Raw genomic sequence first — 25,046 nt, 5'->3', positions numbered from 1 at the left:
TTCAATGGTAGTCCCATTAAGAAAAGCAAAATTGTTAATACTTGTCACAATGAAAATTATGTCTTTTCATATACTAGTAAATTATCTGTTTAAAACACATATGCATATACACACAATATTTTACAATTAAAATATATTCTGAACAATTGCTGAGTTGTTTTTTTTTTTTTGCTGAAGCACAAATTTTTGAGGGCTACATTCAACAACTCAAGAAAATGTCTGTAGTTAATGAAAATATTTAAAGAGTGTAATGATATAGATGTTATTACATTTTGTACAATGATGTCATTATCTCAAACATGGAAAGAGAATACCTGTAAAACCTTACAGGTGGACTACCTAGAAAGAGACAGCCATTGACTTTCATTAACTTTAGTGAGCCTTGGTTCAGTTTGGTTCAGGCCTCTACGCCCCAGTGCTAAATTACTACTAAACAGTAAGTATTTAAGACTTTTTTTTTTAAACACTTGCTAATTAGTGTACTTGAACAAATAAAATTTTATGCTATGGCTTATCCTTTCACTTATATTAAATAAAACCAAGCATGGTGATAATTGGTCAATAGGATTACAGAGATGCAAATAAACAGGGACAGTCTCTTTCCAAAAAGGATTTCAGATCTCTCAACACCATGTGATATTCAGCCTTTATCAATAACTAAGAAAGAATACTTAGAAGTTGCTCGGTTTACCTTCTGTTCTCAGCTGATGGATGGCATCTGCACATGTCCTCATAAATATCTGAGCATCTTGATCTATCTGATCACGTTCTGTATCTGTCATCCTCACATATTCAGACATAATATGGCTGAGAAACAAGACAAATCGTCACTTTTAAGAAATCCCCAACATAGCACCTGTAAGCACACATTTTGGACCTTCTTCCCACTCACCATCTCCCCAGAAGCTTTTTTGCAACACTGATTTACACATAAAAAGGAGATACAAACTATTTGTAAGACTAAAAAGTACAATATCCATCACTTCTATAAAGCTGAGAGGTATTTAGAACATTTTTTTGAAGTGGTAAAAGCTGCAGAAAGAACAACATATCCTATCATCTCCTATAGTACCAAGGAGGTAAAGTAAGGCAATACAATTAGAAAATAAATCATCACCCTCACTATTTATTCCAACAAAACAAAGAAACAAAAAAACCACCACCAAGTAAGACAAAAGAATAGTTCAAATACTGAAAGAAATACAAAAAAATTGGAACTTATTTCACTTAAATGTATGTTTTTATCTTAAATCCTGAACTTCATTTTAAAAAGTAGCTGTTAAGAAATCTGTGAATCCAAACCACACTAAAGAAGAATATCAGAAAATAATGTACATTTTATATCAAGTAGATTACAAGACTTATTAAAACATGTTCTCATTGTTTATTTCTATTTTAGATTATACATTATGTATTTAATATTTTCTAATAGGATTAATATATGCTTTTGTTACTAAATTAATAAAAATGGAGGTCAACCACAAAGGCCAAACAGCAGTGTGTTTTAGGCAGAGCTCTCCATTCTGACGTTAACTGGGTCCAGTATAATTAGAGCATTACTTCAGTACACTTGTAAGACTTTTTATCCTTTCCTGTCAGTAAAATATTAATACAACATAGATAACCACCAGGAAAAACATACTGAATGGAGACTTTAACAGTGGCTGCACAGGATGATAAGACTTTGCTACAGCACATTACCCAACGTTCATCTTGGGTTGCCTGATCAGTCACCACAGCCTATTTTGCCTTTAAACTAGAGAGAAAATTTTCAATAAATGCACACATTTTAACTTAAATTTTTATTTATATGTGAAATTTTTTCCTCTTGTCCAAGGTATGTATAACGCAACTGTATCAATGCAATTAAATGAGTAAAAAGAAGAAATCTTCAGTTTCCAAAGCTAGCCTAATACCCTAGAGATGTCCCTCATACTTCACCACAACAATGCCAAATCTTCCCTACGTCTGCTGCACTGCCTGCCACGGGAATGCCCTACAACCATTTCACATCTCCTTATCTCATTCTCCTCTATCACCTCTCATCACATGCAATCCCACCAGTTGCTTCTTGTATGTCGAAGTACTGGCAGTGTGGTTCTCCCACAGCTCCTCCACAAAGTTTGAAACTCGCTCTAATGTCCCCAGGTATCCCAAAACATCTTCGCCCTCACCCTGAGTGACAAGCTACATAAAAAAAAAAAAAAGGCATCACAAGGTTCACCTTGCTTGAAAATTGGTATCTGCTGACGGGCCAGCCTGTACCCAAGCACAAATTAGCCAGCAAACAGAAAGGCAAACTAATTACAAGCAATGTTCTTTATTTTCCTCTTGTTCGTTTCCAACACTATCACATATTTGACATATAAATAGTAGGGATTTTTTCCCTCTGATTAAAATCACTAAATATTATAAAATTATTTTGTATAATTTACAGAAGATTTACAGAAAAGCAGCCATGTACAATGTTTCCATTTGTATTTCAAGAGCTGATTTGCTCTCCTTTGCTCAGGACAGATGAGTTTCATATATTTATGGGAAAATCCCTACTGAAATTGTAATCGGTAGTCTAAACTGGACCTCTCATTTGCACTCTCTTAGAGAACAGCTTCTGAACAACGAAAAATCTGACATTGTTTCATTTTAGAGACAGCATTTCCACAGCCTGATTAAAATGACATATACTGATGGTTACAATGCAATGTAAAACAATTCACACCATTAAATATATTAGGACAGACTGCTTCTCTACTCCTTTTGCACAGCTTGCATGGAGTGTGGTACATGGAGTGTGGTACACCTAGGTTCTTGTACCCTGCCCAACTGTGTGGTATTTAATGAGTTCTATGCTTTCCACGCACTTTTTAACTTTACAGGGTAAAGATTACAAAATGCAAACAAGAATTTTCGTTTAAATCAGCGTTATAAATGAATATGAAAAAATTGCGCCAGGCATGTTTTGTTTTTACTAGTAGGGTAACTATTAGTTATCCTCAGTGCATCACTACGTTACTGACACCTTTGACGAGTTGTTCTGTTACCTTTCATAGCTGCCAATACAAAAACAGAGTAGGTCAAATTCCTACAGCAGTTTCACAGCTTCAAAGGCAGCAAAATGTGACAATCTAGATAAAGAATAAATAGAATATTTTCCTTTTTTTTTTTTTTTTTTTCCTCCTGTTTATAGCTTAGTGTCTGGCACCAGCACTTCTGAAGAAGATCTAGTCAAGCCACCCAGAGCCAAGGACACCTGAAACTCCAGCCTCCTTGGGAAGGCAAGAATGGAGTCACCCAATTGCATGGCATTATACCAAAACACATACAGCATCCACTGGTACTAACAGCGTACCTGAGCCCCACTGCACTCCTCAGGAAGTCTGCACATGCAGAAAATCCATCTAATCACCATCTTCTAACCTTACTGGAGAAAGAACCATTTCTTTAAAAGGAATAGGCCAAAGGGACACCCCCTCTCCCCAAAACAAACAAAAAAATCCCAAGCCACCTACATGTCAGAGATGCAAAGACTTGCTTCGAAGTACTACCAGTGGCAGTATCACTGGGCTGATACATCACGAAATCAGGAAAGGTCAAATGAACCATTTTTTTCAGAAGGAATCGCAAAAACTTGCCAAAGCATGAGGCACACACTGGCTAACGTATGCAGACAAAGAAGGGGAGAAGGGTGCACAATTCTTGTAGATTTTTATCCTCATCAACTGCAGAAAGTTTCACAGGAAATTTGGGTTGGAAAGCAACTTAAGAAGAGGGGTTAAGAGTGAGATAGAGACAGCGGCCATCAAGTAGGCAGACTTCAATAGTCTAAAAAAAAATTAGAAGATTTAATTTCAAAGAAAAAGGAAACCTAAGACTGAACAGAAAAGATTCCAGGTGAACTAGTAGTCTTCCTATGGAAATGACATTGGGACAATTTGCAGTTCTGTCCTTGATCGAAGGGAAGAACAGGCAATGCAGTAAGAGATGAACTATGCTATTTCAAGAGCTCTTCATTGAGTTCAAATACAATAAAGCAGAATACAGAAAGTACAAATTAGGTCTGATTGCTACTGGCAACTGTAAAGGAACACAGCACATAGGGATGCAATCAGAAAAGGGTCAAGTCTGGGATGAGACACTACTGACAAGGGATTGTCAATGATAAAAAGAGATTACTCCACAAATATTAATAACAGAAAGACCAAAGAATGTGTTGGCTTGCTACTCAGTAAAGAAATAAAACTATATGCAGACTATGAAGAAATGGCTTTTTCTGCATTAGCTTTCATCTCTGAAGTCAGTTGTAAACTGCAGTTACTACTACCTTTAGCTTACTGTTTCTAAATCATCTGGGCTCAATTTAGTACCTTCAACATTCAGAAAAAAAATCAAAGTTATTTGTTGTTATTTCATTAGTAATAGCAAGTGTCCAGTGGTATATTAATAACAGGATGCTGAGTGTGTACAGTGCCATAACAGGTCATGGCACGAGTGTTTCTGAAGGTGCAGTGCTTCTGAGCTAATGATGCAAGCAGAATTCAAAAAGTATACATTCCTCCTATCTGTATGCCAATGGTGTGCTCTTGAAGGGAACTAACTGGCTTCAAAAAAATCCCAGAGTGAATACACATCTGTATAGTTTGCAGAAGCAGGAGGCCAGACTCTGGAATAAAATGCATCAAATTAAAGGATGTATCTTTGCTGCCAGGAATTAGTGGAGGATAGATGAGTTCTAGGTAGATGAAAAGATGAAACTGTAGCATCTGTATTAAATAAATAAATAAATAAATAATAAAGGATTTATAGACCACTCAGCCTAGGAAAATAAAGGAACAAATGATCCATTTTCAACTGCTTAGAAAAGAACAAAAAGATAACTAATAGCCGTGATGTATCATGAGTAAGTCACATGCCATGTAATTACATTGGGAATGTAGCAACAGGTCTCATGGATGGATGAAGACCAACCACTGCCATATATCTTCTCTCTAGTCAGGCCTTTGTTACCATCCCACATGACATCCTCATAAGCTACCAGCAAATAAATAAGTTACAAGGAGCAAATACTGTATTAATGTGAAACTGTTTGGAAAGCTGAACGTGGAGTAGTTATACAGCAAACCAGGAGGAGGTACTGAGTTGTGTTCCACAGGGGCTGTCCTGCTTCTGACACTGTTAAATACTTACATAACAACTCAGTGAAATGGAGTACACATTTCCTAAATTTGCAGAGGCAAAGAAGTAAGCAAATTAAAACTGTTTTAACTGAACAAGACTCCAGTTCAAAACAATATTGCCAACGTGGAGAAATGACATGAGGAATTTGAATAAGGGATGGTCAGAGGCTCTTTGTTGCAGCAGGAACAATTACCTGAACACACAGAGCATGGGGAATAAGCGATTAGGAAACATTACTTCAGAAAGCCACGGGGATCATGCTGTATCATAAACTGAACGTAACAACATGTTATTGCATAAGAAGTGATCTATACTATGGGGTGCATAAGTGTAGTACAACCCATTGCAAATAAAAGGCGATCTGCTGTCCTGAGCTTTTGGAGTGTTGTTTCATTTCTGCACCTCACTGCAACACTAGCTGGGACAGCGTCCAAAGGAGAGGAAAAAGCACAACAAGGAGAACATGTGTGGAAACCCAAACGTAGACATCGACCAGAAAAGACTAAGGAGAAACCAGTGTATGTTAGTGGGGAACAAAATAAAAAAATCTAGTAGCACAGGTAAGGAAACAGAAACAAAGCGGAGGGAGGATACAGAAGGTCCACTGCAGGATATGTTTAAAAGTAAGGAAGGCAGAATGTTAGGAATGACCTCGCCATTCTCTTTTTGAATGCTATGCTCCATCCAATCTACCTTTACTATGATCCTGTTTTTCTGGAAAAGCATAGAGAACAGCCTATGGAGGCATTACACCAGCTTTTGGAATCAGTAACTCTGATGATGCCTAAAATATTTTCTGCTTACTCATTCAACGAAGACACCAAACCAAGCAGAAAAAAAGTTTCTGCTTGAAAAGCTTTTCCTGCAGCAATGCATTACAAAATAAAGAAGTGAGAAGCTGAAATCAACCAGTTCTAAAATACAGATGTGGACTATGTTTAATGGAAATGAACCTTACTTACCACCTGCAGTATTGTCTTACAGATATATACATACCCTACCGGATAAGTGTGTATGTATATGGTCATATGTATATGTATGCATATGTGCATATGTATATGTATGCATAACCTTAGCTGTAAGTACATCAAACATTTCTAAAAACATCTTCCCTTTGGGCACCCAGTACATTTTAAATTATTATTATTATTTTATTTAACTACTAAATTCAAGCAATATTTATTATGCTTTTTAATTTACTTCCCATTACCATCAAAAAGCTGTTCAACATAAATCCAAGGTAGAAACCTGTCCACTCCAATGACAAAACATCTCACAACAACATACTTAAAAGTCTGTGGGGAAACTTCAGCTACTAGAGCAGGCAGTATAGACACACCTCAATTAGTATCTCCAGTTCTGTAAAATATTGCTAAGAAAATCCAGAATGCTGTTAAGAAGAATTACTATTTCTAAAACGTGATATATGAACTTAGTAAAATCAGAACAGAAAATAAATCATTTGAAAATAATTCCCTAGATAACAAGAAAATACTATACGTTCCCCCATGAAGAGGATGCTAGACTTTCTCTTGAAGTCCTTATAGGCTACCTAAGCATTTTACTGTCTTAATGTAACAAAGGCTTGCTTCTTATAAAAACATAATTAAGTCAGCACAATAAAGCAGTTTGGCATTCTAGGGGAGCCTGTAAGAGACTATTTTTAGAATCCTTTAATGGTGACTTATTTTCTTTTATTAGCTACATCAAGGGAGCACTCTCCACAAAACCCAGGGCATGCATTCACCTATCTTCTATTAGTGGTCAAACATGTAACTGATTTATTGCCTTTTTGTTTTTTTTCAGCTTTACTAGGTAGATGAACGTTAGAGTAAGAGAAATAATTACTGGGCTCCGATATTACTTAAGGCAAAAATGCTTCTTTAATAATTTTTCAAAGCACATTAACTGCTGTAAACAACACATGAAACGTTCACACTTAACTGTACAGAAGGTCCACAGAAGCATGTAGTGAAGATGCATCAGAAGGCACCCATCCCACCTTTCCCATGGAAAAAGCACTGCTACTCAGAACCAACCTGCACATCACTGCCAGACTCTAAATATCTTTACAGTTGCAAAAGAGAGTAAATTATAAGTCAAATTAACCCAGACAAACAGGTGATTTCCCTTTCAAGTATGAGGTCTTCTACTGTCAAAATCCAGAATTATCTTAATTCTTTTCCAATGTCTCATTAAATTGAAACAGTAAGAATAACTACTGGTCTTTGAATATCTCAACCTAGAAAGATGTCTTGAAGAAAATGGAGACCACCAGAGGATCATTTCCAATTCCCAAGTGTTAATGTACTACAGCTAGTTCCTAGAAGCAGAAGTAACACAACCAAGTTGCCTTGGTGGTTCAGTGGTCTAAAATGTGAAGGAGCTTGTGAAGAAAGGCAAAGGCACAAGTTGTTCACAGACTAAGCATCAGACAATTTACCAAAGACTGAATAAAGGATCTCACACTGCAGAGTGAAGAAAGCAATGTGGGAGTGTATTACAGTAAATGTACAGAAAGGAAGAATACATAGAATACGTGGCAATAATACACTAAAAAGGGAAGGCAATTAACAGCCCTTATCTGAAAGGCATGATCACTGTTTGCTTAAAAAGAAAAAAATAAAGTCACCCACATCTTGTTAACATCTTCAGGAACAAAGAGTTTCTGCCTCCTCCTTTGCAGGATGAGTGATCACCTTGTTTTGTTGGAAACCATTTATGACTAAAGGGAGACAAAGGAAACAGCCATATACCCCTACATCTAATTCTACCCCTACATCTAATTTGTCACAGAACCGAAAAAGAACACGTAGTATTCAGTTATGTCAATATAAATGAGAAATTATTCCAATAAAATCAACAAAGCCTCATCAGAGCATCACTTTGAGAAGAATTTGGTATTCAGACTTCGCAGAGTTAGGAAAGGGTTTTGTTTAGTTTTGTTTTCCGTTCAGCTATCTCACTAAAGACAGCCATTTGCTGAATGTTACATTGCAAGGTAAGTCCTTAAAGATTGCAATTTAGCAGGGATAAATTTCTAATATTTAAATTTCTGGTGTTTACCATATTGGCTAATCAATCGAAAATTACTTCTGTGATGATCAAGTAAATTTGATAATAAACCTACTTGAAAAAAGCTGGTGAGGAAGTCCTTAAGATAAACCAGCTATTAACAAATATCCAAATACTGTTTGTCAATGCAGTTTTTAAGTACTGTCAGAGTATTTTTTCAACAGAAACTGATTAACTTTCAAATGTTCTGAGATGTCTTAGAGCATTACTTGATTGCTGAGTTTCACTTCCTTCCAAAGATGCTTCGAGAGTGACTGCAGTTAAAAATATGCAGTGATAGCTCAGTGACAGCTACTATTAGTAGGAGAGGTGGTGATGCAGTCTCCCACGATTTAGCTACCTTTCTTATAAGATACCCTGCCACTGAATGTGCTCACTGATCAGGATGCCCAAAGGGCTTCATTAGGTTTAAAATGTATAAACAGCAAGACGAATAATGAAGCCAGCAAGAAAATAGTTAAACTGATCAATAAGTTTGCTACTTTAAAATATATATACACATTTTTTATTCTAAGACAAGTCTCCAATGCCGAATAAAACAGCAGTATTTTCCCTTAAGATGTGTATTGTAGAGAAAGCCCAAGTTTTTATTTTATTGACAGAGATTTTAACAGTAGTACAACACATTTTTTAAGCAAAATGCCGAAAAAAACACGCATGCATTTGGAGAGAAGTTTGATGGAGGAGCTTCTGTACATACCCCTCTGTAAACCAAAGTCTTCCAATAGGCCAGTTTCCAAAACTGCATTCCACTCTAACTTGTGCTGCCAGTGGAGAATGATACCCAATCACTGGTACCCCTCACCAAAGCTCTCAGAAGTTCTGACCAGAAGAAAATCACGGTAGACAGGATACAATGTGAAACATGACAGAACAGAAAAATTCCCTATTACAGAGAGCTAAAAAACACTTGTAAGGGAAAGTAAACTAATCCTGATAAACAGGGGAGGATAAAGGTGTAATGGCTTAAAGTGCAGCTCAGACCACTGCATCAGTTGTTTAAGGTTTGCCTTTCAGGTTACAGCTAACAGACAATTCAAGAAGAAAAGAGGTGAACAAGCAATTAGTAATTCTCGAGCTTTTCAGACTCAGTTTATGTATTTCATTTAAATACTTAAAGTTTGATTAATTGGGTCTGGACCTTAGTTTCAATTAACTCTTCTTCCAGTTGTCTTCCTCATTGTTAAAAATCTTCCTCTAAAAATGAATTAAAGTTCTCTCCTCTGCAGGATATTTTATGTATGCCAAAAATAATAAAATAAAATAAAATAAAATAAAATAAAATAAAATAAAATAAAATAAAATAAAATAAAATCATTTACTGTAGAATTCATTCTGTAAAAGTAAGGTCAAAGAAGCAACCACGCTTCTGGATGTAACACATTATGAAGAAGTTCCACAAAGCTGAGTAACTCAACCACATAATTCAAAAGTCAATTTTCACTGACACATTCTACTACAGTTTACAAACAAATAGCGGAATTGACAAAACGCAGAGTATTCAAATTTGATTAACAGAATTAAGCCTCCTACATAAATTCCAGTTCGCCTTTTTGTATTAAATTCTTTACAAATTTTCAATATAATCTGTTATTAAAACTTCTGTCTTGAATGAATGAGGCGTTTAAGACTGAGACTGCCAGCATGGATGCTATGGTCCTCTTCATATTCACAAAGTAGAATAGCATGAGCAACCTAGTACTGAATCTGACAGCACTATTTGTTTTAAATTTGACCTTTAAGGACAGGATCAACTGCGATCAGATGAGATTCACATGATTATTGTAAAGTTTAAGAAAGGAAATGACAGTTCTTTTTCTCTCCTTAGTTAATGCCTAAGGCAGGGAAAAATCACTGTGCATTACCAAGATAACTGGTTAAAGGAGAGTCTACAAAAGATACATTATCAACTTTTAGATAGCAAAATATCTTGAACAAATTTTAACTCCTTTTTATCACCTCTATTTTATGCACACTATTGCTAATAAAACACAAATAGTACCCCAAAGTCATCTGCTACTGACAGTTTTTTCTCTCTGCAGTTATTTGCAGTTTCTCAGTTTATACACTCACATGGAGTTTTCACACAATAAGAAGCTATTTCTGTATTCAATTGGTAGCTCCACCTAGTGTTGTTCATTATCTATTCCAAAAGCAACTGAAAAGCAGAGAGCTAGACATAACACACAGATGTACATCACTTTCGCTCACTGCTTGGAAAAGCAGCTCCTTGTACGCCTTCCACATAGAACTGATTTGTGCAACACCCACACAAGAGCTTCATTTTCACCAGTACTGACTACGAATAGCTCTCATTGCCTTACATTTCTAAAACATGCCAAAATCTTCATTTTTGAGGCTTTCGGAGAAAGGCATTAGATCGATTTGGGACTCAGTATCTTCAACACACAGATGCCTTTACACTGTGTTTCCTCTACCTGAATTGCAGCAACAGTTTAGTTGTAGTCAGGGTTATGGCAGAATCACAGTGCAGACAGGGCTGATTCAATCCATGCAACTCTGCCATTACGTTGGAGAAATACAACACAGGAAATGGTGAAGCTTACAGAAGAACCTTCAAAAGGGAAGGTATTTCCTATTTCTGGAATGAAGTACTGTACAACCTATAATATGACTACTAAGTTTGCACGTAGAAAAATGTTTAGTTAAAAAGCAAGTTTTCCATTTCTCATATTATTTGATTATTTGTACTCAGTTCACCAAAATACGAGTTGCAGAAATGTTTAGATCTCAGGATAACTTGATTTACTAAGTCATTAAGCACGTGAAATCTGCAGATCACATGATAATTTTTTTTTTTCTTACTAGCGCCAATCTGTAAAACTTCCATTTTACTCTTCTACAAATCATACTAATAAAGCTATCAGCAAGTAAGCAGATCCAGCAAATCTGAATGTCTCCTAGTAGCTGAGAATTAAAACTTTATCTGCACAATAACTACCAGAACTTAAGCAAAAAGTTTTTGTCACAGAAAAGCAAAACCTCTGCTGCTGTCCTGACACCATGTTCTCAATGACATCCTTCATCTGAATTCACGTTCTAAAATCTGAAGAGTTCACATCACTCACCTCCAGGCCCTGCTGACACTACTGACTATATACTTGGAGATAACAAGGAGGTTTAACATCACAGAGTGAAAGGCATAACCTGGATGACTCAATCTAGTCTTCTGCTCTTTCGGGAACCACTGCAGAAACTTATTCTGCAGGTCCTTAAGAGGTGTTGGGCTCAGAGTGACAGTCTGCTTTGTTTCAGATCTTACCCTAAAAGCCAGAAGTCTTATTCAAGTTCTAAGCCTCGTTTTATTTAGGACCAGTCTCTTCTTGTGCCTGCATTCTTCTTCTTCTTCTTAAGTAGCTTACAGTATACCAAACAATAAGCAACCTACGTTTTGTTTTCAATCATTATGCCTATAGATTTTTTGGCAGTCTACTTTATAAATCTGAAAATAAATTAAAAAAAATAATCAGAACTATTTAAACAAAATACACACATACCTGTATGCATTAATGTAATCCTTTCTGTGTTGCAGAAGAAAATCTTTCAGCTTCCCAATATTGGAAATCTAAATGAACAGAAATCATATTAAACTCCACAGTTACATGAATCAATATTTTCATATGTTTAAAGTTCAGTAATTCCATTCCTCAAATATGAATTAGTAAAATTAATTTTGTAACAATTAGTTTTCACATTTTTCAAGCAGTCAGTACATAAAAATCATCTAAAGATCTGTTGTACAAAGGCAGAACTTAGAAAGGAATAGTAAAAATATATGTCTTGTGTACAAAAAGCATAAACTAAATATTAAATACTAGCAAACTGTAAACAAAATTACAATATTAAACACTAAAATATTAAGCATAACACTAAACATTACTAAACTTTTCAAAGTGATATGAACCAGCAACCAAGAAGCCAACGTATATCTCAGAAAATAAACTCATTTTAGATTATACAAGAAAATTTTTAACATTTTGCTGATGAAGAGCGATGCAAATACCCAAGTTCAGTTACGAGAACTTGTAGAGCAAGGTGCTGCCCCCTCCTTCCTATTTGTGCAGCAATACAGTGAGTGACCAGTTCGTACCTGAACCAAAGCATCTCTATCATGGCACGCTTTGCCAGGGAATTTATCCATAACAGATTTCTCTTTCTTCCCCCCCCCCCCCAGATTTTTCTGGATTTCTGTTTCTGGTTTTCCACTTGACCATGGACGCATTTTTGATGTAAATCCATTTGATCTTCTTTATAGAAGTCTTTAGAGAGATCGTTTGAAAAGATGAAAACACTCCTAAGATCTGAAAGAACTTTTGCAAACTTCAGCTGAATTTAAAAGATTTGGTGTAGCATAAGATGCTACTTATCTTAGAGAATGGAGGTGGTACAGAAAACCAGTTTTAAATCAGCCATGGAAATGAGATGACTACCAATATGACTTCCTTAGCAGGTCTTGAAGTAGACATGATGGGATGTGGGGAAGGGAAGAAATTATATGCATTACCAGTAGGTATTTTCAAGGTGGGAGGCGCAGGGGGAGCCTTTCTAAAGCATATTCTCAAATATTCGTTAATAATTCAGCTTTAAAAAGCATGCAAGGAATTTTACAAAGCAAATGTTGTTTTAGTTTACAAATAAAATAAATGTGGTTTACTCCATGTATCTGGGAAAAGGCATCAGAAGCCGTTCAAGTCTTAAAATCCTATTTTCATGCAAATGGTCCTTGTAATTAAACAAACAAAAAACCACAGAGAAAGAACACAGAATAGTTTGCACAAATAGAAGATTAATTCCCCCAATTATTTTTCACAAGATCAGCAACTCTTTGAAAAAAGAAGAAAAAATGTACTTAGACAGACCGCTGCGATTTGTACAGCTAAAATGCATTTTCCTGTGCAAATAGATGTGCATACTTTTCCCTGTTATCATTTGCTGTTTCCTTTTTACTATAACTCATGCTATCAGATAAGGATTTTCCCAATTTCCATGTTTTAAGTTTTCCATATGATTAACAGCACGAGAAATTTCATCTCAATTACAGCAAACGGAGTTCATTTATTATCTGCAGTAGATCCAAAGTTTCCTAGAGTGTGTTAGCACTGTCATAAGCAATAAGAAGAGAAACACTGAAATCACTCCTCAAGATCAACGAGGCACAAAAATTAAGCCAAACCATTCTACAGCTGTTCCTCCCCATCACCACCAGAACATATTTTTTGTATTCTGATCTCTTTCTCAGCTCTGACTTGGTACATCATGAACTTTGCTTAATAGGTAAATTGAGCTTGACTATAAAAGCAGAACATTTTAAAAAGTCATACAGTGTTTCAGTAGAACAATAATCCCTAATAGGCAGAAAGAAAGTGCTATGGGGCACAAAGAGTGGAAACGTGAAGTCTGAGACAAACTCCAGAACATTTACATTAATACGTGAACAAACATTAGACTAGAAAAGAGATTAGCAAAATTTTATAAGTAATAAATCTTAATATTATTGCAATAGCTACAATTTAGGGGTGATTAACAAGCAGAAAGAATCAGAATGACAAGCAAGAACACTGTCTTACAGTAATTAATTCATCTAGTCACAAAGAGCATTCTATTTAGGCTAAAATTGTCATCGTGTGTTTGAATTGCACTGACCCCACTTTGCCTCTCCTTCATTTGTAAGGCTATTTTCATGAATTTAGAATGACACCATTATGCCCATACTTGCATCGAGCTCTTAGTTCCCAAGATTTGCATCAGAAGTGAGACTTCTTGTTCTGCTTTCCCTCAAATCCTAACGGCATCTTCTGGGATCTTGCACTGAGGCTATTTCTCTTTTGCCTTATCTTATTGTGGACTACTGGCATAGTCGTGAATTCAATTTGTCTTTACAACATCAACAAAATAAAGCGATTTTTATGAAAAAGGTCTCACTAGCATTAAATAAAGGGAATGTGAATTTTATCTCTCACACACACACCTTTTTTTTTTTTTTTTTTTTTTTACAAGGTACAATGCTTATCTTCTACAGACACAAAATATCCATGATTATACAAATATAAATCTTGAAGATATCTCCAGGGTCATCAACTGGCATTTATTCTGGGGTTATCAGAGGCACACAATACACTCTTTACAGAGTTATCAAGCTCCATCCTAAGGGCAATAAAGCCTCTTCCTCTTCCAGCCGACTGCCTTTATGAGAATCTTACTGCTTTTACTATGAATAAGAACTGCCAAATTTTCAGGTTTCCTAATGACCAACTTCCACTCATCCGTTCTTGTTTCAAAACAGTCCTTTCCCTTAAGAGCTCTTCTTCCCTTATGAGTTTATTGTAAATTATCCTATCTCCCCAACACCTTCAGCCCAGACAAAGACCCCGATCTTTTAGTTTCTTCACACAAGGTAGCTCTGAAGTTGCTTAATTCGTAAGTTTTCTTTGCATTTGCTCCAATTTTTATCAATCCTCTTCCAAAGCAAATGACAAGAAGGGCACACGCTGGTGTTCATACTTTGTTATTCACCTGGAAATGTTTTTTGCGTTGTGGTTTTTTTTTTTTTTTTTTGCATTTTCCATAACCAATTTGCATTGGTTAGCTCAGAGCTTATTCTTTGGTTTGGTCCCTAAATGCACGTGGGATCTCTCTCTTCTCTCCACAACTCCGAAGTTCAGGCACACAGCACCTGCTGTAACGGAGCATGCTCCTTCTCCCTCTCCTTCCCCTCAGCATTTCCTCATCACTGCATTTTACCAAAATCTTACTTTTATTACCCAAAATGAGCACAGTGTTAAATATGATTAGTTTTAAAACTCAATCCCAGAGTAATTCAACCACTAACCTTTCTTTGGTGCAGCACTTCTTTCAACACAGAACTACTGCTTCTGTTACAGCCACATCTTATGCAGGTAATATTTTCTCTGCTAATCTCCTCTAGACCTATTAGCACTTTATCAGCCCCTTTACCATCAGACACCAGATCTTCTTAATAAAGGAAATATGATTTTCTTAAAGCATCAAGTTGGTTGGGCATATCCTATTTTTAGTGTGGCATGAAATCATACTCCATTTTATCTTACTTTCCATTTATCTTTTTCCACTTAAAGTCTTTTCTGAAGCCTGGAACACCTCTGCATCAGACTAAAAGCCCTGCTGATGCCACAGTCATTTTCCCTCTGCTGACTTAATTTTAGGCATTAAATTTTGCCCTCTGATCAAACGGTACCATCACCAGCTCAATGTATTTTCACCAAAAATAGCTGCCATCAGACTTGTGATTTCTCACATCTGCTGTGTCTGAACTCAGCCCAGGGATTACCTGATAACAGTGACTTGACTTCATTAACACGGAGATTTGGTACAAGTTTCCAACCCCATGCCCTGGTTCCCAATACCTACCTTGCTTTTACCCTGCTGGTCCGTGGCTCTTTCCATATTAATTCAGTCTGGAGACCACACCTAAGCTTTTCATAATCTATACTCCAGCTGCATGACAAATCCACTTTTTTTCCCTCATTCACTATTTATTTACACACTTAGAGTATTTTAACTTACAGGCTTTTTCATGCCATTAGTTAAGTCATTGTGAACTTTCTAAGCCTGAACTTTATCCTTACAAAGTCTTCCCTTCTGCAACAATTTCCTTGGCCAACCAGTCTCTCTTTCTGCCATGTCCCCTGCTCCTTATTGCCTCTGGGCTAATTTTATTTTATTTTATTTTTATTTTTGGTATCTTCTCAATCTTTCGAGTAGACACGGAACAATTTTAAATCCCACTTGTATTTTAGTGTAGCCATTTTTTTTCCCCATCCCGTTTACCCATCCATCATAATTGCAGCTTCCTATCTGCTGTACACGCCTGCTTTCAAAACAATTACCCCACCAGTCTACACAGCCTTCAAAAGGATAGATGAAAGCAATTTGAAGATGAAGCACAAACACATCTGAGTACTGGCCTCCCGTCATGGTTCTTGGAAATTAGCTTTCTTCCTCTCTGAAAGTCTGCAGCAGAGAAATAAACCTCTCCTTCAGCCTTGAAACAAAGAAATGGTTTTCTTTCTTTCCCCGGAGGGATAGGAGGGCTTAGAGAAATGCTCTTCGCAGTCGCAGCACTCTTGCACTACGTTAAGAGTAAAGTTATCTTACGGGGAAGAACGCTACTGAATTTCCAGATAACTGACACTTTTATGAGAATCCTGGGAAAAAATGCATTTCCTCCCAATATTGCCAACATCAGTTATAGTGTTACATTAACAGCATGTTCTCAAGCTGCTGTGCACCACCAGAATACCGAGGGTTACTTTCTTTTTGACAAAAACGACTGCTCCTACACTCCCAGAGTCTCCCTCATCCGTCCCCGTTCCCACCTTTACTCTGCACTCTGGCTGTCCCATGAGGGTCGGTACCACACAATGACAGACTGGAATGATTTTTCTTAAATTATTCTTCTGGAAATGGGGCTAATAATGTTTAAGACTAAATGCAAACAATCTCTTGCATTCGTTTTGACACCCAAATATCTTTATCACCGCAAGGGAGAGGAGAAGCAGGGTAGCACCAGTAGGGAACTTCCTAAAAGACGCAGCATCTGCCATGAAAGGCGGTGCACTTAATTGCAACTTAAGAAGCTTAAAATGATAACCCACACGCTCAGGTACAGAAGTCAGAGACTCCAGGTGTCACTTAACCCCCCAAGCAGGGTTCTGGCAATGGAAACCCAATGACTCTCTGCAGTGAACCAGCAACCATTATCCACTGGGTGGCAACACGAGGGCCAGCATCATGTAAGTAAAAAGCACTCTATAAAGTCACATTAAAGCCAGTAATGTAACTTTTTAAAGTCACTTTAGGTTCCAGTTTGTATTTTACCTTCATTTCAAAGTTCACCTTCATTGTACACTGCCTCTTTAACACATTTATCCGTGTTTTGTCTCCACTGTAGATTTTCAAATGACTTTTATTAAACCATAAAAGCAACTATTGCATATAACGCAGGTCCAGCACAAAAAGAAGCTGTGAATGGCTGCCATCTGCTACCACAGGTGGCATGCACAGCTCTATTTATACTTGGGGCCTTCACTAGGAAATGCTCAATGTTGTTCTGTTTAGAGATTTTTCTTACTATTTTAGAGCAGCTTGTATTTTTAAATAAGAAGATAAACAGCAAAGCATTCCCTGCAAAGCAGCGTCTTCAAAAGATGCATATGCTTTGAACAAAGACGCCGATTATGTTTCTTGCAGTATCTTAGCAATACATACAACATTTCTTTCCCCTCGCCACAAAGAATTGATCGCTCACGAAACAGTAGGTTCCAATTTGCATACGCTTAACCCACTGCAAGAAGCAGCAGCATTGTTTACGATTAAAATGATTGGGGTAGGTTCCCGTGACATATTGTAGGGAGAAGTCGACTGCGCTGAATAGTCATTTTCACTGAACAAACATAGCTTTTTATCAAGTTTACTTTGCTATCAGAACAACGCTCAACTATTTGCTACCATATAAAACCGACTGTTGCACTTTATACTGTGCTTCCACTCTGACTTTTGAAAAGATGTGCTTTGCTAAAGAAAGCTTTAAAAATACTTAAAACCGAAACAAAATGGAAAGACTGCAAAAGTTGTAAGAGACGCTGCATTTACTGTTGATTGATTCAGCAGCACCGATAAGCACAACTGATGAAACTCCCTTGTTAACTGTAAAAACAAACAAAAAATGTTCCAACAACAGGAGTTTTACGTTGAACTTTTCAGTATGTCCAAAAAGCCTGATCTTCAAATGTTTATCTAAATAGATTTCATTTATAGATTCATGAAAAGGTGGCTACATTCTACAACCCCCTCTGCAAAGTGCAAAAAAAGAGTAAAAAAAAAAAAAAATCTAGCTACCTATCATGTTTCCAGTTCTAAAAATACAGTCAACCTGCCTATTTCAGAAGAAATTAGGAATTTCAGTGAGATATTAGATGATGTTCAATCAAAAGAAGTACAGACTTAGTTCTAGTAGGAGATACAGCAATCAGCAGAAAAATATAAACTTTTTTTTAATCACACATAAAAACCCAAAAACTCAAAAAAGTGTCTAAAATATTAAAAAAAAAAAAAAAAAAGAGGAACTTTTCCATGCTTAGCGCAAATGTTTTCTGAAATCAGGAATGAAACCTAATCAACATTATAGATACCATAAAGAGAAAACTAATTTAAATTAAACAAAATTTAAAATTAAGAGCTTGGGCTCTTACCTAAACTATTGTAGTTGGGAAAGACTAGTTAGAAAGACACTGATAAAGAAATTTCTCCTACGGAGACTTTTTCCACTGCAGAAAACCTTTGATGAGATAGAAGTATGAACTTCTACACAAAAATTGCACGTGAAAGACCAGATTCCACTCTGTTTTTGTACACGTTATATTTTAAGCACTGTAAGCCCACTGAATTCACATCAGTTTCTGCAGGATTGTTGCCAAGGAATACATAGCATGTCCTTTAAAAAAAGGAAAAAAACCTGCATTCTGCGCTTCAGGAACTCGAACCTTCAGAAGACGGAGTGATGCAATTCCCTGTTATGATGTATCAAAGATTACACCAAGATACTCGGCTTCAGCTCTGAATTTCCTTGGCAGTGTGGAAACTGTTGGTTGAGAAGATTTTGATGGTAAGTTATTTCTAGCCCATTAGGTGGTGCTGTCCCACCGGAATGCACAGCAGAGGAGCACCGCACCGCCTCAAAATGCCAACTGGCCAGTTTTCAGATGATTTGTCTCTTGAGGGTATACATTTGGTTTAGGTTTCCACAGCAAACGTTAAAGTTTCTAAAATAGGTCACGCAGATCAATTGCTCTTGTAATCTGAAACCCAAAAGAGCAAATAATATCTAAACAATGGCATGGGGGTGGCCCTACACTCAAATGGGGTAGGAGAAAGCGAGGAGACAGTCAGCCTGGCTACCTCTAATCTCATGAAATTGTGACTTGGTTCAGTTTCTGCTTTCCATCAGCATATATGTTACAGCAGCGGCAACGGGCAGGGAAAAATTTTAATTGCGTTTTATTAGTAGTCTTTCATTCATAGCGAAGTAATGAACAGAACCAAGAATGGATATGCGTTGTATTAAAAAAAAAAAAAAAAGAAAAGTATGGCATGCGGGGTAAAAACATTCAAAATTAAATTAATTCAATTGCAGCCAAGAAAATGAAGTGTTTTGACTCTTCAAAGGTAAAGATGGCAAACAACAACAACAAAAAGAACAACAAAAAATTAAAGGATCAAATGTGTAACATTACCAGTATTTCTGTAATTAAATATAAAATTGGTGGGGGAGAATGATAGAGTTTTTAGGAATCATTACAAAAAAATTTACATTAGCCATCAGTTCACATTTTGACTACTCAACCTCTAATTACACTTCGGATGTGTACTTAATCATTTTGAGATATATATATATTTTATTCACTGTTAATTTTACAACCTGGAAATTTTGGTATAAATAACTCAGTATCAGCCTAAAAGCTTCAAATCTCATCTTACTGTGCTTTCTTTAAAACATAATCAATTTGTATGGGATATATGATTTGGGCAAGTAAACGATGGAGAGAGTGTTTTTGTGATTTTCTGGCACAATTGCAAACTATTTTTCTATTTTTCTTAAAGATTTTTCTAGTAGAAGTAAAGTACAATTAAGACCTAAGAGCATGAAAGCTCCAGTTCCCCACTGACCATAATAAAGACCGAAAATACCCAGTATTATCACTGGAGTTAGGTTTTATTGGGGGGTGGTGCTTTTTTTTTTTTTTTTTTTAAATGTGTATAGTGCCAAGAGCAAACTCCAACTATTTTACAGGTATTGATTTGGAAAAAAAAAAAAAAAAAAACCACTGAAATTATCATAATGCATATTGTGTTTTCTAACAAAGCATTTTAATGGTTTTATTCCAGGGATTTATAAACACAGGAAAAGTCTCAGTTTTATAGACAATTATCTTAGTTTCTAAGTTAATTTAGTTTCTAATTTTTAATTCTAAATCAGAAAACTGCAACACATGCAGAATTTAGATAAAGACATCTGTGTTAATTTTGTCACTGTTTTCTTACATCTTGTGGGAATAAACTTGTTTGATACCCACAGGTATAGAAGTGCATCAAAATAGTCTGAAAACTGCAGAGGGTCAACAGGAACATGAAGTGACCTTGAGAAAAAAAATAACAGACTTTCTAAAATGTAAAGTCACGCTAAATGTTTTTATTTAACCAGTCTTCATCTACTCTCTCTGTGGCAACACATACTTTCAATAAAAAAGCAACATCTGCCTTTAATAAAACTTACTATTTCCCTTTTTCTTGTTTATTGTCCAAGTCTAATCATAACTTTCTTTAGCATTTATATTTTTACACAATCATCCAAAACCTCATTGACTAAAATATAAACTCCACAACAATTGTGGGGAATGTTTTGGTTGAGAGATAAAAGTAAATTGGTCAAAATACATATTTGCAATAATTGGCCTTTACCATTGCTGTTCGAAACGCTCCACTCACAGCGCAGCAGTAACTGCATTCAACTTTGCTTGTGTCTGCGAGAGAGATTTTTCTCATCCCTCGTTCTCACAGGCTAAACTCATTTAATGTTACGTATTCCTGACTCAAATATGTTTTACGATATAAAAAGATTTCCAGTCCCATTTAATGCACACCCAGTAATGAAAGGTTACTCCATCTCAGCATCATTATGAAATTCAGAATTGACGTTTTTACAGCACAATTCATGGAGAATTCACGTGTTTAACTTCAGGACTAAACTCAATCAACTTCAGTGGAAGCCACGACGGGGTGCAGAGCCGGTGCACGCATAGCATCAGCTGGGCAGGCTCCTCTCTGCTCTTCTTGCAGGCCGACCCCGCTTCCACTTCTGCGTATTTTCTGCAGACACCAAAACACCTATACACTGATGCAGCACCGTACACAGCGCTTACCGCGTCTCAAACCCCTACCACTCTGTCCAACAGGATGCAGGGGGACCAGCTCCATTTTGTTTCAGTGTTTAAGTCTTTCTTCGTGGATTTTCATAACTGGCACAATACTGTTCTTAGTACAAAAATTCTTTCATTACATTTCAGCACCTTCATTTTTATTATGCTGGTGTAAGATCACTTCAGCGGTAGCTTTAGCACTTGTGTCAAATTATCATGTTCTTCCCCATTAAAACACAAAGAGGATGGGACCAAGAAAGTGTCAAGTCTGCAAAGAGAAGGTCATTGCACCTTTCATTGCACCTTGGCTAAAGGACATGTAGATCAAGCGCAACAGCAAATAAATAGAAACCTGGAAAGATGCTAATTCTGAACACATTAAGATTTCAATTCAAGTGCTCTATGGTATTGGCAGAAAAATTAAGACAAAGCATTTATTTTTATTTTTTCATGTAACAGAAAACCCCAAGACCTGGATCATCTGCCCTAAATTTTAGGAGCTTATTGGGCCGCCTGGTCACTGTAAGTCCGTTCATGGTTGATGAGGAGAGGCACACCGAAGGTGGCTATTCACATCAGAGGTAAATCTACACAAAAAGTTTCCTAATCAGGCAATCAGACCTCTTCCATGCCACCCCATTTCACATGGGCTGCTTCGTTGTGTTTTCTGACCGGGACAAACCAACCCAAAAAAAAAAAAAAACAAAACCCTCCTTCATCCCAGGGGAAAACAACAACTCTCCACTTATCCCAATAAAAACAAAAACAATTAGCAAAATAAAGGTGAGGGGGGGAAAATATCAATTAAAGGATTATAGTTTTAATAACTTTTACCATACGTGGATAAGAAGAGAGTAAGCCTGAAGAAAATTATCAAGTCTGCTAATACTACTCTGTTCCCTCCATCCACCCCCTCTTTATAGTAGTGTCTTATAAAATGATAACTAAGGCAAACTACAACAGGTTCTTAACTCCACAGCAGTGGCCAGAGGTTTAATGAAAGCTCAAGCTGGCTTGAAAGCACCACCAAGGGCTGAGGTGCCTTCCTCCATCCCCAGTCAAGAGTCTTCTACCCGAATTAGTGAAAGCCCAGCTGTAATGCCGGACAAAAGTCCCGTCCTTTAGACAACATCACTCTGCCATATTTCCATTCAGTTAGCAAATGAGCATCAGCCCCCCATGGTTAAAATATATAACGTGGCGTAAAAAAACATCTTTGGCCCCTTGCACCACAAAATGCTCTTCGTATTGGTTTTGATCTATCTAGTACAGGCCAACTGTTTTGGTGCCTGACGAAATAAGGATAGGAGGCATGGGGAGAATAATTTCTGCTTGAAAAAAAAGTTTACAGTAGGTAGTCACGTAGAAATTTCTCCCAGGAAAGTGCTTTCAGAATTCAGGATCGGTAAGCTTTAGCTGTAGTTAAAGGGAAATCAGTGTTATTTCACGTGTGAGTAACACCAACAGTTCAAAAGTATATTTCTTAAATCACTGAAAAGCAAAAACTCCTGACAAGAATTTAAGTTGTGAAGCAAGACATCTCTTCTCTCCCCTCTCAGCCATGAATCTTGGTAAGATTTTTTAAATGTCCGTTTCCTGTAATTTTTGTAATTTTAGAGTGTAATTATTTATGCATGTTTATGATGCCTTTGGGGTATCATTACAAATATTTTTTAAGCATTTAAACTTAGGAAAATACAATTAAATAATAGCTTCTCTTAAGGAGAGGCTGTCAGCCCCATTCTGAATAAACAATCACTTTTAAAAGCAATCTGAAGATTTAGATCCCCTGTAACCATAGAAATTAGTCTCAAGTTCATAAAAAATAGAGTAAAACAACAAAAATCAGAACACTACTATTGCAAATGAAAGTTGGTTTTCTGTTTTGTTGTGTTTTTTTGTTTGTTTGTTTTTAATTCAACAGACAGCTTTGTATGCAGTCATAAGATTTTACTTGATGGGCTACTTACAACTTAATCATATCTACATAACCAATTTAACAAAGAATCATAGAATCATTAAAGTTGGAAAGACCTTCAAAATAATCTCTATGTATTTTAATTTTACTCAAGATGCATGTAACTCAGAAAGATAAAAAGTTAAAGACTTGTAGATTTACATAGCTGAAGTTATATGTAAGAAACATTTTTAATGATAAAAGCAATCGTGAGAAACTTTTATGACACTGTGAGACTAATGAGAAGACAGCACTTTTTTTTTTTGTGATTTTTTCATACAACTTTGGGAACAGCAGAGAAGAAAAAACCACAAGCCGGGAAGCATTTTTAGATGTCAGCATTGCTGAAAAATGACATTACGTTCAGGAAAAAAAAAAAGCGTTTACTATAGGGTAAGAGTACTTATGAGGTTGAAAGAAACATTACAGCATGCCCACCCTGAAAAATAATGATAAATAAAAAAACCTCAAGAACCTCAAGGTTAAATAATTAAGTATTGATAGCTCAGTTAAGTAAGTAAAAGGAAAAGAAGTGGCCAGATTCACAGGTATGTTTCACAATATAACATCAAGACAAGAAATCGTAGTCCAAATCCTAGAAATTTTTTCACAGTGCAACAGATTGAAATAATTGCCTACAGGAACACCCAGAACTGACACATAAACCTATCAGAAGTTGTGAAAAATATACAGTAGAAGGAATCTTCTTCAAAAGAAATAACCAGAGTACTTCTCTTATACCTATACGGATTATGAAAAATTGTGTGGCACTTCTAGCTGTCATATTTTCTCCATATACTAGCTGCTTATGAGCCTACCTCAATCGTATCAATGGGAAATTATCAGACCATAGTAGAAAAAATAAATAAATAATTTCAGCCTTACTTACAACTAGAAAGCTAAACTCTAAACTCTATAATCGAAATTTCTGAACTGGTTCTTCTCTTATCTATTATACAATGAACAGATATATAACTGAAGAAGAGGAAGAAAGAAAATTAAGCTGCTTAAAAACCAGAAGTTTCTAAACATACAGTAACCATTCATAAGCACGGGAACAATTCTGAAGTCATCAGGACCCCTCTATCTACATGGCTTGACCCACTGCCTAGCTTGGCAATTTGAAAACCAGAAAGCCACTATGATACTTGCTGCTTAAAACTATAGTTTCCCATAATTTAAATCTTTATGTTGACTTAGAATTTTTCCCGCTGCCTGTGAAAAAGAAATGAGTTTCCAGAATGGCATTGCTGCTTGCCTGAGGGTCATCTAAAGGAGGAAGTGAACAACCAAACATGAAAGAGCAACAGTTACAGAAGTGTTCATTTTATAGAGTATTTTTTTGTTACCAATATGTAAAATTATGCCATCTACCCAAATGACTGGGTCTTGAATACGCCTATCAATTTAACCAGACTATAATCTGCAGTATTACTAGTTTTCTCCAAATACTTGTGCCCACAGATCCCTGTGCAGAACCTCATTTGAGCAAAACTGGCACCTGGCTTTTAATTCACAGCCAGAAACCAAAGTGTTACTTACAGCCACTTCAACTTTTATAGTCAAGAAAACAAAGGTAATGCAAATGACACGTTGCCAATATTTTAACAAGAGCTCACTCCAAAGAGCTCACGCTCTTTCCAACAGAGTGTATGTGACTTTTCCTGGCAAAGGGACTGTCTCCTGTCTTGCACAAAAGACTAAATTACACGCTCTTACTATTCTTTCCCCCTCCCTCTTTCACACACATGCACCATCCCAGGAAGAATTCTGAATTCTTCCAGCTGCACCCAGAGCCCGAGGACTCTGAACTCACTTCCACGTTCCTCTTACCAGCACCTCACAGACCTTTTCATAAAATCTCT

General features: G+C 36.5%; 1 protein-coding gene across 2 annotated transcripts in view; it reads right to left on the bottom strand.

Annotated features, from left to right (window-relative positions):
- STX18 (syntaxin 18) overlaps window positions 1-25,046 on the bottom strand; it is a 66,350-nt gene that overhangs the window by 21,305 nt on the left and 19,999 nt on the right. For both annotated transcript variants that reach the window (XM_048048360.2, XM_048048365.2), the window contains exons 2-3: window positions 11,769-11,836; window positions 692-807 (exon numbers count right to left, since the gene is read on the bottom strand). In XM_048048360.2, coding sequence (XP_047904317.1) covers window positions 692-807; window positions 11,769-11,836 — 184 coding nt within the window. The remainder of the gene's footprint in view (window positions 1-691; window positions 808-11,768; window positions 11,837-25,046) is intronic.

The sequence above is a fragment of the Anser cygnoides genome, chromosome 4 (genome assembly GCF_040182565.1).
Source record: "Anser cygnoides isolate HZ-2024a breed goose chromosome 4, Taihu_goose_T2T_genome, whole genome shotgun sequence".
Classification (NCBI taxonomy): domain Eukaryota; kingdom Metazoa; phylum Chordata; class Aves; order Anseriformes; family Anatidae; genus Anser; species Anser cygnoides.
Note: the sequence above shows the minus strand (reverse complement) of the source record. Positions and strands in the feature narration are given on the sequence as shown.